This window comes from Amblyomma maculatum, chromosome 3, assembly GCF_055883805.1.
Source record: "Amblyomma maculatum isolate TAMU_Amacu chromosome 3, ASM5588380v1, whole genome shotgun sequence".
In the NCBI taxonomy this organism is placed as follows: domain Eukaryota; kingdom Metazoa; phylum Arthropoda; class Arachnida; order Ixodida; family Ixodidae; genus Amblyomma; species Amblyomma maculatum.
Genome location: NC_139346.1, coordinates 1,495,800 through 1,510,300, shown reverse-complemented (window position 1 = coordinate 1,510,300; position 14,501 = coordinate 1,495,800). Strand labels below are relative to the sequence as shown.

The following is a 14,501-nucleotide window of genomic DNA, read 5'->3' as shown; positions in this document are numbered from 1 at the left end:
AAATTCAGATGAAGAATTACGGTCTGTCATATGGATAACACGGTCACCACAAGAAATTAACGCCGAAGCGGTTGACAAAAAATTCCATTCAAAAATCATCAGATGCGCACAAGGTGAGAGCACAGCAAACTAGTTAGTTTTTGTACCTCGCAGGTACCTCACACTCACCCTTAAGATTCATTCGTTCTCCAGTGTACGTGCGGAGAGACATTTTGGAGGGTTCGCATTTTACATGCAGGAAAAGGTACTTAAACACACTCTTGGACACAATTGTAACAGCTGCTCCTGTGTCAGTCTCCATGTGTCTTTACCCTAAACTTTCACATTAAATTCGTAACACGAATGCTTTAAGTTTATGAAATGATACACTTCTTGCTCCTCCTCTTCGGCAGGACATTCTAGCACGTTCATTCTTTTGTAACGAGTTTTTGCATTCGGGGACATTCTCTGAAGATGTCCTTCTCTCGAACATTTCCGGCAAACAAAGTGTTTGTGTCAACACCCGTCAGACGAATGTCCCCTGCCGCACCTTCCGCATCTGTTTTTCGTCTGGTCTTGGTCCCGCTTCACTTCTTTAGGCCTCCTTGGCGTACGTCGGCTAACCACGTTCAGTGAATGTTCTTTGTCTGCTGCTTGCATTAGCACCGCATTCGATTCCGCTAGTTATCTTTCACTCAAAACCTTCAAAAGTCAGGTTCTTGGCGGCGAATAGGGTGTGTCGACTTCCTTCATTTTGTATGCCTGCCTGTTACGCAGGGTATCTTGCAAAAAGTCCCTGTATTCGCACTTCAACTCCACTATGAAATCTTCGACACTTTCGTGTTCATTCTGAACATGCCTGTTAAATTTACAGCGCTCTGCTATCACTGAGCTCTTGAGGCAGTAATGATCTTTCAGCAGCTTTGAAATCTCGGTGTAAGACTTCGCTCGGCAATGCTGGCACAATCAAGAGCTTCAAGACCTCATACGCTTCTGGGCCTATCAGTTTTAAAAACACCGGTAACTTCTTTTCATTGCGTATGTCGTTCGCCACCAGAAACTGCTGAAATTTTTCCAAGTGCGATTCAATGTTCTGTGATTTGATGTCAAACTGTGTTATCGTTCCTATGCGCGACATTCTGTAACAGAAAGGAAAGCTCAGTACTCATCCGCTTGGTGTTTCCCACTCGTGCGTTGTTGCTGGAACGGTCCCACAGGTTCCACGCTGGTTCCTTGTTGCTTGTCGGTGGTTGAAGCATCCCACAGGCCTTTTTCAGTGGCATTCCACGCTGGTTCCTTTGTGTTGCTCGAAGCTTCCCACAGGCCTTTTTCGGTGGCGTTTCATGCTGGCCCCTAGAATTTTTTCAATAAGGTTGGAGTGATCCCATCAAGTTTGTGACCACTAGCTGCATACAGTAACAAGGAAGCTTTTCAAAAAGATTGTAATCTACATTACAGAGGGAAATTGGACAATACCCTTTTTTCAATGTTCATAATACAAAGTGGGAGCCGGTAAGTCAGACTCATAAAATACTTGGAAGGTGAAAAGCCCCTTTTTATCTCTCGGTAGTTGCAAACTGTTGAAGCTCTGATTTAATACTATTCATCTGTTCTGCCTATTGTTACAAGGTATGAATTGCACCAATTTTTTTGGCCTTCATGTTGGTGATGCGTAAAATGTTCTGTATATGGATCACCACGTGCTTTTGGCCTACAATCGCTAAGTAACTTTTAGTTGAATTTTCTTTCCTAGTCAGTTTCGGTTTCAGCAGCCAGAATTGAGTCATCTGTGTGCACATTAAAGGCCCCCAAGTGGTTGAAATTACTCTGCAGCCCTCCACTAATGTTCCTCTTTCTCTCTTTCCAACTTTCACTCCCACCTTCCTGCCTTCCCTTACGACATGGAGATACTGGGCCTTTCCTTTCCTGTGAATGAATTATTTATATAAAACTGACGGTTGGCTGTGACGTCATGATCAAGTCTAGGTCACACATGGTATGAAAAGCAGCAATATAGTAATCGCTGTGCCAGAGTACCCGGGTTCCATCCCGACCGCCGGTGGCTGCTTTCAGTGGAGGCGAAATGCGCAGGCGTCCATGTGCTGTTTGATGTCAGTGCACGTTAAATCCCCAGGTGGTCAAAATTATTGTGTAGCCTTCCACTACGCCTGTTCTTTCCCTCTTTCCACTTTCACTGCCATCTTCCCTTCCCTCACAGTGCAGTTCAGGTGTCCACAGAACAAGTGTGACAGATACTGTGTCTCTCCTTTGCTGTATTATTAAAAATCGCTGCTGTTCACTTTTATGATTCCTGTTTATAAAGTAGGCTGGCTTTAGCATTGTAAATTCATACGACAGGAACGATTGGTATTTTTTCATCCCTCACGTGACCTGGACTTGACTTTGACGTCACAGCCAACACTCAGCGGTTGAAAATGAAACACGAGAAGATAATTTCATTATAAATTAGTCAGCAGTCACAGGCGAATCGATCCTATAGAGTAAAGTCTTGCATATCATTACAAAGGATAAAACGAACTCAAAAATTAAAGTTAGTGGGCTCCCTGAGCAGCCGTTCTCTTTTGCTGTACTCTCCTTTGTGGTACGGAGGGTCGGCTGGGCAGCTCGTAAGCCCATATGCCACCAGACAACTGGTGGCATACTCACAACAATAGGCATGCAGCTTGATTAGATGTATTCTTGCTGAGGTTGCAATAGCCAAATCCTTTTGCATCTTGTTTACTTAAGTCCCACTTTTGGAAAACAGATACAGCACACTGAAAGATGACATATAACTCTTTCTTATATACAGGGATCTCTGGTGGAACAGTGCCTGTCATATGCTGCCAGCGACACTAGCAATTCACTTATTCCAATTAAGCACAAGTAAACACTAAAGGAAGCGTCCCCTGATATGCAGCTACCAGTGCATGTGGGCAGCAATGTATTTCACTTATGCTGAGTATATGTTTTGTCTTCCTGGCTGCACTCTTCATTGTACTTGAACTGCAGATATGAAAATTGAAAGAGCAGCGCTTGTTGCTTGTAATCAGTGGGGAAGAACGCGCCACAAGAGATGCGATACAAGCAGTGGTATAGGACATCCAGCCCCTAATCATAAAGGCATAAAATACAGGATCGGCTTACACCTTCGGCATGTCCTTGTTGCGACTGTAGGAAGAAGAAAAAGAAAATGCACAGGCCTGCTACTGGCTTTGTAGCTTAGCCACATCAGCTGCTTCATGCGGACAGAGGAGAAAATAGAGAAAAAATAAAGGAAAAGAGGGAGAGAGAAAGACGCGTCACAACAGCCGTTGTCTGCCACCGAAGTGGTGGCAGGTGCAGTGACGGCCTACAACAGATACTGTAGAAGAATGGCTGATTGGGCGAGTTGGTGAACCATGATGGACAGTAATGTATATTGCGCAAAAAGACGAGACAAAGAGGAGAAGTGGACAACGACGGCGCAGAACTGACAACTGAATTTATTCGAAGAACGGAAGAGTATATATATATAAGTACACACACTTGTTGTACCCACATGCGCATAGTCAAAAATGTATAAAAATCTATATCAACACATGTAAAACTCCCCCCATCACACGCACGTGGTGAAAACTGCCGACGCACTATCGATTGTGCAGCATGGTCATCTCTTTTTCTGTCAATGCGACGGACGTTTTACTAACACAAACATTTTGCTTTCGGTTAATATGGAACGCCGCGGTGATTTCTCGAGTAGTCTGGTCTTTATGAAGAAACAATATATTAGTATCAACAAAGAAAGGTACACGCTCACACGCGTTACAATGTTTTGCTAAGTTTGTTTCATTCTTTTTTAAGGACTGCGCATGCTCCATCAGCCTAATGTTGATGCAACGGCCTGTCTGCCCAATATACATACGGCCACAGGACAATGGTATTTGGTATACTACACCCATCCTACAACTAATGAAACTCTTGGCGTGATTGACCTGGCATCTGTTCTTACTTCTTGTGCCCCCCAGCTTTCTTTGAACTGCTGCACCTACCTTGCCAATCTTATTAGGGGCTGAAAACAACACCTGTATGCCATATTTTGCGCCTACTTTTTTAAACCGATGTGATAATGCATGTATATAAGGCACAACTGCAATTTTATTTCTTTCATTTTTTCTTTCTATCTGTCCGGAACACTTCAGAGAACGCAGAACCTTATCAGCACTAGCTACAAGCACTGAGTCTGGATAACCAGCCTCCCTACATCTATTAGCTTGGATTTCAAGGCTATTATACATTTGATGTGCACATCAAAAGTAGGCGCAAAATATGGCGTACAGGTGTTGTTTTCAGCCCCTAATAAGATTGGCAAGGTAGGTGCAGCGGTTCAAAGAAAGCTGGGGGGCACAAGAAGTAAGAACAGATGCCAGGTCAATCACGCCAAGAGTTTCATTAGTTGTAGGATGGGTGTAGTATACCAAATACCACTGTCCTGTGGCCGTACATATATTGGGCAGACAGGCCGTTGCATCAACATTAGGCTGATGGAGCATGCGCAGTCCTTAAAAAAGAATGAAACAAACTTAGCAAAACATTGTAATGCGTGTGAGTGTGTACCTTTCTTTGTTGATACTAATATATTGTTTCTTCATAAAGACCAGACTACTCGAGAAATCGCCGAGGCTTTCCATATTAACCGAAAGCAAAATGTTTGTGTTAGTAAAACGTCCGTCGCATTGACAGAAAAAGAGATGACCATGCTGCACAATCGATAGTGCGTCGGCAGTTTTCACCACGTGCGTGTGATGGGGGGAGTTTTACATGTGTTGATATAGATTTTTATACATTTTCGACTATGCGCATGTGGGTACAACAAGTGTGTGTACTTATATATATACTCTTCCGTTCTTCGAATAAATTCAGTCGTCAGTTCTGCGCCGTCGTTGTCCACTTCTCCTCTTTGTCTCGTCTTTTTGCGCAATATACATTACTGTCCAACAACAGATACAGCTGCCAGTGACAGGCTAGACCCACCGCAAATGGCAGGGACTTACCAGTCCCAGCCCCGTAGGGTTAGAAGCAGCGACCAGCCCCTTCCCGGTGTGTCCGTAAATATACTGAAATATATCCGGCATGCGTTATATATTAAAGTTACAGAATATTAAGGAGAACGCAGGACCTATATGCATAATCTTTGTGTCCTCTGACAAGTCGTGCATGTCATATTATGTTCTTTATGCCCCGCATTTGCTCCTGCAAGTTCCTATATTTCTTATAGTACCTATAAATATCGCACATGGGATCTTTTTTCAATAGTGCTGTGACAAATAAAGGCTTGACGTAAAATGACAAAGTGCTAGCTGGGAATGAAATTGCAGGCTGCACTGTGCCAGCTGGGGTGCCTGGGCGACCCTGTGGTGGTGCCAGCCAGCCGTACCGACGCCGGCGTGCATGCCACCGAAAACGCAGCGCACGTGGACCTGCGCCCCAAGAACCTGTGCCAGTCATTCCAGCCGGAGCTGCTGGCCGCAGGACTCAACATACTGCTCGCACGCCACTCGCACGACATCCTGTGAGTGCTTAACCCTATTTCTGTGTAGAAGTAATGGAGACCACACAGGGAGAGATTGTCGGGAGCGGCGGAGGGATGTGACTCCGTCGGTAGCTGCTATAAACGCCACACCCTCAATTCCTCCACGACAGAAAGTAGTTCAATTTTTTGGTTACCTAAAGAAAACTAAACATCAGACCAGATTAGCAGCTCGAGAATTTCAATGGTTCTGTCCTTTTTGGAGTAAAGTATAAAAACCTGATTTTGTGTAGTGTTTAGCAGTGTAATACACATGTCGCGCACCAAGGCGCAATGTTTTATGTAAAGTTTAGTTGTATTTTCTTGTACAGGGTCGTCAACTTTCAGCTATAACACGGTTTCAATCATACACAGACGCATATCAAAGCAAAACTATACACGCACAGCTTCACATGGCCTGGCCGAGCACAATGTTGCTTTGAAAGAGGTGACCCTTTTATAGCTAGAGCTCTCCGTTAAATGTGGCAACCATCCTGGCAAAATCATTGTCTCTTTCCGCATCTCTTTGTTTTTCTTGCATAAAACCATCGCCTGACAATCGGTCCTTTTTTCCTCCTCCTTTAAACCAGATGCGTCCTTTCCAACGTCTTCACCTTGACGCTGATATGACTGTTTTCATTTGTTTTCGATTTGTGTCTGACTGGGACGTAGCCAAACACCAAAAGCGAGAATATTCTTGTGCTGGCTTGCACTTTCCCCAATTCATTTGCTTGTTAGCACTCAGTTGCCTCAATGGAATCTACTCTAGATTTCATTTCCTCAATTATAGGTGATTAGAGTGGAATGTAACCGTTATGGCTCCAACTACTTAGTTGGCCGGGTGTTGGCAAATGACCTTCAAGGCCTCGCAAGGTCAAGCTAGGTCGTTTTGGTCGTGATTTAACTGGTTCGCGTGCAGCGCTTTTAGACTGAAAAAAATTCCAGGGGATTTGAACCAGTCGGGTTCGAACCCAGGTACTCGGGTTCAGTAGTCAGGCGTCTTAACCACTGAATGACCTCGACTTTTTTTCTTTTCGGCATGCTATTCATTACACACATTTAAATGCAGGAAATAGCTATATACATTATTTACAAAGTAATCAGCCAGTAGCCAAACAAGTCCAATTGAAATATACAACACAGCACTGTACAACTAACACACTTCTTAACACATCTCCACTAAAACGGTGGCAAGAAACACATCAATAATAGGAGCCAGTCTGGTTTGTAGTCGCTGTTTTCATAATTGTCTCTCAGCTGGTGCACCATCTGGCCAAAATGTCTAACATGGGGAAACGAGAGGCTCAGCATTCCGGTCTAACATGTGCAGTCCAAGGAGGAAAATTATGTCAAAGGGTTCATGGTCGTGTTGGGTCGTGAGAATTTAAAATAGCCTTTCTTCAATGTTCTTTGTAGAACGTCCCAAAATAATATCGCATCTTGGCACATAATAAATCACTGTTCGAGGGTTTCAAACAAAAAAGTCATTTGTGAAGCCACACTTAACAGGTAAACCTTAGGTATAAAGTTTTTACAGAAGCGTTTTAGTACAAGGCAAAATCAGCATTTTATGTACTCTTCTCAACACATCATGCCTTATTCGCCCATACGATTAGAGTAGAGAGAATGTTGTAATGGAGGTGGGAACAGTACGGATATCAATTCGATTTATGCATTTTTTTTTACGTAAAATGGAGAATAGGTACTCATCAGGAAAACGAACTGCAAGAAAACCCACTGAATTGTAACTTTCCTAAAACTGAATAATAAGGGCCGATTGATAAAATTGAAAGAGACCACTAAGTTAGGGAGAAGGTTCACAAAGTTAGTTTGCAGGGTTCTTCTGACAATTGAATGGGAGCTATTATGGAAAAAGAAGAAACCAGCTTTCTTGCATAGAGATGTGTAAAACCATGCCCGGGAGCAGAAACGAGCCTGAATAGTTTCTCCCACCGCATCGGCTCAAAACTGGAGGACCATATGAACGTTCGGTGAAAGCTTTGGATGCACAACAGAGTCCCTGCAAAATAATAAATTTTTGTTGCCAGAAACATATTTCAGGCCTGCGCTCCACCAAAATTTGAGAGGTGGTGCGGAACAAAAATCTGAACGTAGCTTTGAAGGGCCAGAACGTGCTCTCTCCAGTAGCGCTCACTGGACTTAAAACTTAAATGTATTTAATGGGGGCAGAGACCATTCATTTCCAGCGTAATAAATCTGCGTTGACCCCATAAACCGAACGAAAGACCCGAACAATTAGAGCTATTCATTTGAGCACCAGAGGCAACAGTGTTCATAGTTTTGTCACTGCTGGGTTTATCAATGCAGAAAAATGCCAAATCATCGGTGTACGCTAGTGCTTTGACTTCATTGCCAAGGACAACAAACACACTGATATTGCTGTTACAGTACAGTACAGTCAAAGTGGCTCTAGGTAGACGGCAAACCAGTAATATAGAACAGCTTTGCTTCACGGATAATCGAATTGACACAGACTGAGAGGTGACTATTAAACATCAAGCGAGTGCAATGGTTGTAACAAAGTTGTACATCTTTAAGCATGGGGGATCCAACATTGGCACGCGCGAGAAAACAGAAATGAATGCTGGGCAGGATCAAATGCCTTTTACAAAGTCAATCTGGAGTAGAGCAAGCTGCTCATGAGCGTCACAGCGATATTCGGGAATTGTACGTGCAATATGTATATTACTTTGCATGGACCTCAAACCACAAGTCTGATGAGGGCCAATCAGAACTGACATTGTATGTTGAAAATTTTGTTGCCTAGTATAAGCGAGTTAACTGCTGAGCTAGTTGGTTGTCAGACATATTAACAGTACAATACACACAATTAAGAGGCTACAACTGTTTAATCAGGGGTAAGCAGCTGACATATGCAAACGTGTGCAAGACTTCAAGGAAACAGCACCAATTTTATCACTGCAGGCGTGACAGAGATGCTTGCCCACTCTCATAAAGAAACACCACGTGTCATAGTTTGAACCTGCTTTTTGATATAAAAGGACTTTCACGACCCATCTGAGAATCCTTGTATACAATTGTTGCAAGCCCTATAAAACAAGTTGCTTACCCTCATGTCTTCAGTGTAAAACCACAAGTTTGTACAACTGCCTCCGAGCAGCTCCTTGAATACAAATTCAGGCAAAGCTCTGCCCAGTCTGAACTGAATAACAGCACGTAACAAGAGGTCTTTAGCATCCCTAGAGAAGAAAAAAAAGCAGTTAACTGCCGTACAAATAAGTGACATAAACCAAGACCTTAGAAAATACACTCCTAAACAGGTTTGTTCCACTTGTCTTTTCTCGAGAGGAACCCTACCGAAACACGGCAAACACCCTATGCAACTTTTGCACATTAAGCGGGAACAGTGTAGCACTTGCGTCATGTGCACATCTAAACATTGAGAGGTTCAATGCACCACATCCTACTATTTTTTCTTCCGGCAACGGTTCACTCCCAAAAAATTCAAGAGGACACCTAGATACTTCACCATACATATACCGAAGTCACACTCCATGGCGAAATCCCAAGCACTTTTCCCAATTTACCACTTAATTCCCAGTAAGATTTAACTTTTCTTAAAACTTGCAAAAGCTTTCATAATTGGAGCAGAAAACAGCAATATCAACGTACGCCAAAACACGAACCTCTTCTATGTGTTGTCGAAATGCTGATACCTTAATAGAACAGTTTGATATATATGTTAAATAACAGTGGGAAAAGAGAGCACCCTTGGCACCTGAATTGTTTCCAACCTTTTTGTTTTCTTCCCAACCGTATTGTTTTTGGCGGAAGTGAAGTCATTCGTGTAGTGTCTCCGACTGACTTGCTGCGCTTCATCTCGTGCTTTGGTGTTTTCTCCTGTTCATTCTGTGCTGAAGGTATTCAAAGACGCAGTGATTCTGGAGTACTGCACACTGCACTTTGACGCTGCAAAAGTTTTTTTGGGGAATGTTGCCCTCATGTCATAGAGAAACAAACACTGTGTGCGTGCATGCAGCGTCTAGTGAATATATTTTTTGTTCGCGTTCTGCTGAGTGTTCTGGTGTATGAGCATTTAGCAGCCTAGGCGACATCAGTTTCCCAAATTTTCAGTCTCTGCCATAAAAAAGAAAAATTCCTTGCCTTTGAAATTTCATTTCATTTATTAACCCCTTTTGGAGTATTACATAAGGAGTGGGGTAAATAATCATCAAATGTTACACTTCTTTCACAGATTTTCACGTGATATACACATTTCAGTGTTGAATGATGATGGGCAGTTGATGGCAGCGACGGAGTGGGGATAGGTCGCTCCAGTCTGACGCGGCTCGTGGAAAAATAGGAAGAGGAAAATATTACGGTACGGGCGCATGGGACGTGCGACTTGAAGTGGGTGGCCAGTGTGATGGGATATGCATGGCGGAGGTGCGCAGATGTATGGTTCTTGGCGGAGTGAGCTGTAATAGAATTTATGAAAAAGAGATAGTGTGGCAGTGCGGTGACAGCAAGAAAGACTTCGTAAGTTAGATTGCGATGTCAAGGATGATACACTGACTTCATATGAATACTGTGAGTGAATGAAACGAGCTGCGCGATTTTGGATGGCTTCAAGTGCATCGATGAGGTATCCTTGATGGGGGCTCCAAATGGGAGGCGCATATTTAAGTTAAGGCCTTACCAGCGTGCTGTAGGCGAGTAATCTTACAACTGTAGATGCATGATGCAAATGGCGTTTGAGAAATCCTAGGGTTGTATTCGCAGAAGAAATTATGTTAGTAATGTGTTCGTGCCAAGATAAGTCATGACTTAAAAAATGATACCCAGGTATTTATATGAGTGGACGAGATCTATTGAAGTACTAACAAGCCTGTAAGAGAAAGAAAACTGTTGATGTTAGCAGTGAAACGAAATGAGTTTGCATTTGTTTGAGTTATGGGTCATTAGCCAATCATTGCACCATTTTTTAACATGGGTAAGATCATCCTGAAGGGCATTTTGGTCAGAGATGTTTTTTATTGAGAGGTAGATCACGCAGTCATCAGCAAATAGACGGATATTACATGAGAGGAGCTCTGGTAAGTCATTTATATATACCGTATTTACTTGCATAATGCTCGCACTTTTTTGCACGGAAAATTTATGCTAAGTTGGGGGGTGCGATAAATGTGAGGAGAAAATTTTCGACCAAATTTTTTGGAGGGCTAAAAGCTAATTTATACCCCTGTGACACGACCAAATTTAATGTCATTCGTATCGAATGACATTAGCATCTAATGTCATTATTCCCCTGCTACACGAGAAAATTTAATGTCATTAGGTTCGAATGACATTCTTCATCGAATGAGTTTGGGGAACTCATTCGCATTCAATCGCGAAACGAATGTGTACTCTTGACGCCAGATACACAGCAGAAACAAGTAACGCAGCAACATATTCCACTCACAGTGAAATTAAAAAATTAAATTTCTGGAGTTTTGTTTTAAAATATGTTAATTTAGGTGTAACATTACTCGCACTGCAAGCTCTCGCGGAATGGCATTACTCTCAGTCACAGCAGTCGTCCAGTCATGGCAGTGACTCACAATCATTTTGGGCTCGTTTTGGTGGCCGCATCTCCCCGTATGTTTATCTCAGAACTATTTAAAGTTGTGACGGAACTTCTCACAGTTTGGACTTCAATTACATGCTCTACGTGTCTCCATGCGTCTCCGCACTGTGTATTTCATTTCATTTATTTCATCCTTAAGGGCATTACATAAGGAGGGGCTACAGTTAGAGTAAATACAATCTTGATGAAGGCAGGCACAATTAACACAAACACTACAAATTGTAAAAGGCAAGAAAAATAAAATAAACAAAGAGCATCAAGGCATTCGTGGGGTCATGCAGAAAAAGCTACAAATGCACGTGCGGCGGCAAGCAAAGTTGAAAGCCAATGAATGATTGATGGTGACACAGATGAAATACTTACACATCTTGGAAATGACTAGCGAGTTTTGTGCGAAATGTTTTGCGATCGTCGCATGCAACTATGTCGTTAGGTAGGGCATTCCAGAGAGTAATTGCATCGGGGAAAAATGAACTGTTCATTGCTGAAGTGCGGCTCCTGATACCTGCTATGGGGAGGCTGCGCCTTAGGCGATTGGACGTTCGGAGTGGTGGTTGCAGCAAAGGGTGTCTGGAAGCAGGGTGGTAAAAGAAGCTGTGCAGTAGGCAAAGACGGGAGATCATGCGGCGCGACTTTAGAGTGGGCAGGGAGACAGAGCGTTTAAGTGCAGTAATGCTGATTTCTTTGGAGTATTCAGAAGTGATGAAGCTAGTTGCACGATTTTGGATGGCTTCGAGTTTGGCGGTGAGGTTGGCTTGAGATGGGTGCCAGATTGATGATGCAAATTCTTGTTTGGGACGGATGAAAGTTTGATAAGCCAGTTTTTTCACTTCCGGGGATGCTGATTTGAGGTTTCGCCGCAAATAACCTAGAACACGTGAGGCATCAGAACATATTGTTTGGACGTGATTGACCCAAGATAACGAAGATGAAAGATGTAATCCAAGGTACTTGTAGGATGATGTTTTGGCAACCGGGGTAGCGTTGATGGTGTATGAATGCTGAATTACTGTTCGTTTGCGGGAGAACGACAAGAGTTGGCATCTGTCCAGGTTCAAAGGCATGAGCCAAGTGTCACACCATGTGGCTATTGCATCAATGTCTTTTTGTAGTAGGTGGCTATCGGTGAGATGACGAATGGGACTGTAGATGACACAGTCGTCTGCAAATAGTCTTAGTTTGGTATCTATATTAGCTGGGAGATTATTGACGTAAATGAGGAAGAGTAGCGGGGATAAGCCGGCACCCTGGGGGACACCTGATGTAACATCAGAAAGGGATGAGTGGTAGCCATTGCTTGATGTGAATTGTCTGCGTCCAAGAAGAACTTACCCTTGTTATAAAAGTACAGGGCTGCCAAAGGCACAAAGTGATAAAGCACTTTATTTACCGCACGCAGCCTCCTCATCACTCCCCGCGTTCCGTGGTATAATGCTCACAACAGACTATACAATTCTACTCTTCATCAGAGACTTGATCAGAGTCCGTATCGGCACTGCAATCGCTGTCTCCAGTAGCACACTACGCAGAACTCGTTCACGTCGAAGTGCCTGCTGGCAGCGCGGCTGCTATGCTGTAGCCCGTACTCGAAAGCTTTCAGCTTAAAAGCAGCTGTATAACTTGCGTACCGCCCCACCGCGATGCGGCACCAAGAACACAGTAGACGGAACAAAGCAAGTAACACGGATGAAACAAAGGAACAACGGCGAGACGCGGAGACTCCTCGCAAAATGGTGACGACTATGAGCATCATGAGGGGGAAAAAAAAGACTAGCATAATCGATGATGATGATCTACCCGAGCACGCTATCACCGCCTGGTACCGCGTGCACACGAGGCCAGCTAGGTTCAGTAGCGCTCCACAGATGGCACTTGTTGCTACTAGCAGAAGACTCTCGCGGTGGTAATATTGGTGGTGCGATGATTACACAAGGGAAAAAAAATTCCGATTTTTGACTCCCAATGTTAGGGATGCGAGCATTATGTGAGTAAATATTAAGAAGAGGAGAGGGCCTAGGACAGAGCCCTGGGGTACTTCTGAGGTTATGGGGACGGAATTAGAAGACTGGTTATTAATAGAAACTGTCTGGGAGCGATGCGCAAGGAATTCTTGAATCCATTTTAAGATATTAGGGTACAGGTTCAGTTGTGAAAGTTTGAGCAGTAAGCATCGATGGGAAACTTTATCAAATGCTTTAGCAAAATCTGGGAATATGGCATCAGTCTGAATATTTAAGTCAAGGTTTGAGTGTAGGTCATGAAGGAATACTGCGAGTTGTGTAATGCAGGAATAGGTTTTACAAAATTCATGTTGCAGAAGGTGAAGGCAATTGTTAATATCCAGAAACTGCGTGATTTCAGAGTAGATATGCTCCCTAATTTTGCATGGTGCACTAGTGAGTGAGATAGGACGATAATTTAATGGTGAATCTTTGTTACCGGATTTGTATACTGGAACGACCTTTCCCTTCCTCCAATCATCTGGTACGGTGCCTGTGGAAAGAAACTGAGCAAACATTAGTGATAAATATTCGGCAGAAGCATGCTTGGTATTCCTTAAAATGATAGGCATGGTGTTAGCAATGATAGTAGGTAGAGTGGGTAAGAGCAAATCAGGCTTGCTGATGAAAACGCAGCTGGAAAATGTTAGCACATTCAGTTTCACTAAGTGGTTCTCCTGAATCATTATTGAGTAATTGAATGCGTATTATTAGGGTTTAATATTTGCCAGAACTGTTTTGGGCTAGTTTTTAGGATTTTGGTCAAGTCATCATCATAGAAGGATCGCTTAGCATTTTTTATTGCTGATAAATACGAGTTTTTGGCGGCATAATATTTATTCCATGCACAAGTACTAGGATTCTCTCTCGCTGTCCGGAATAGGCACTTCTTCTTATTCTCAAGTTTTTTTAGGCATTTTGTGAATCACGGCTGGTTGCAATTATCATGGAATGTAGTTTTTGGGCTATATTTGTCTGCGAAGAAGTTAAGCTTTTGCCGGAATAATGACCAGTTTTCCTGGAGAGATAGGCTATCAACGGCTGCTTTATAGGAGGAGAAATAGGTGCTGAGCTCGCTACCGAGTGCTTCGTAATTGCCTTTATAATATAACCAGATAGTCTTTCCCGGATTGTGGCGCGGAGTGGGAATAAAGCGGGAATCACATGTGAGCGAAAAAGTGAGTGACGCGACAAGGCGGCATGGCGAAAGCGATCATGGTTCGCTCTGTCGCCTACTGGGGAAGACGCATGCACGCGACAGCGCGAACCGAGCGAAACGGCGACGACGCTCTGTGTAGGTTGTGTGGCTGGCATTTGGCTGGCATAGTGGCTTAGTACACCGAAAAACTGTTGCCAAATCCAA

The 14,501-nt window shown here is 43.4% G+C and overlaps 1 protein-coding gene across 4 annotated transcripts in view; it reads left to right on the top strand.

Annotated features, from left to right (window-relative positions):
* LOC146194092 (tRNA pseudouridine synthase-like 1) overlaps positions 1-14,501 on the top strand; it is a 168,484-nt gene that overhangs the window by 48,671 nt on the left and 105,312 nt on the right. For 3 of the 4 annotated variants that reach the window (XM_084597247.1, XM_084597248.1, XM_084597245.1), the window contains exon 3: positions 5,319-5,530. In XM_084597247.1, the coding sequence (XP_084453373.1) occupies positions 5,319-5,530 (212 nt within the window). The remainder of the gene's footprint in view (positions 1-5,318; positions 5,531-14,501) is intronic. The other variant, XM_084597246.1, reaches the window with a different exon arrangement.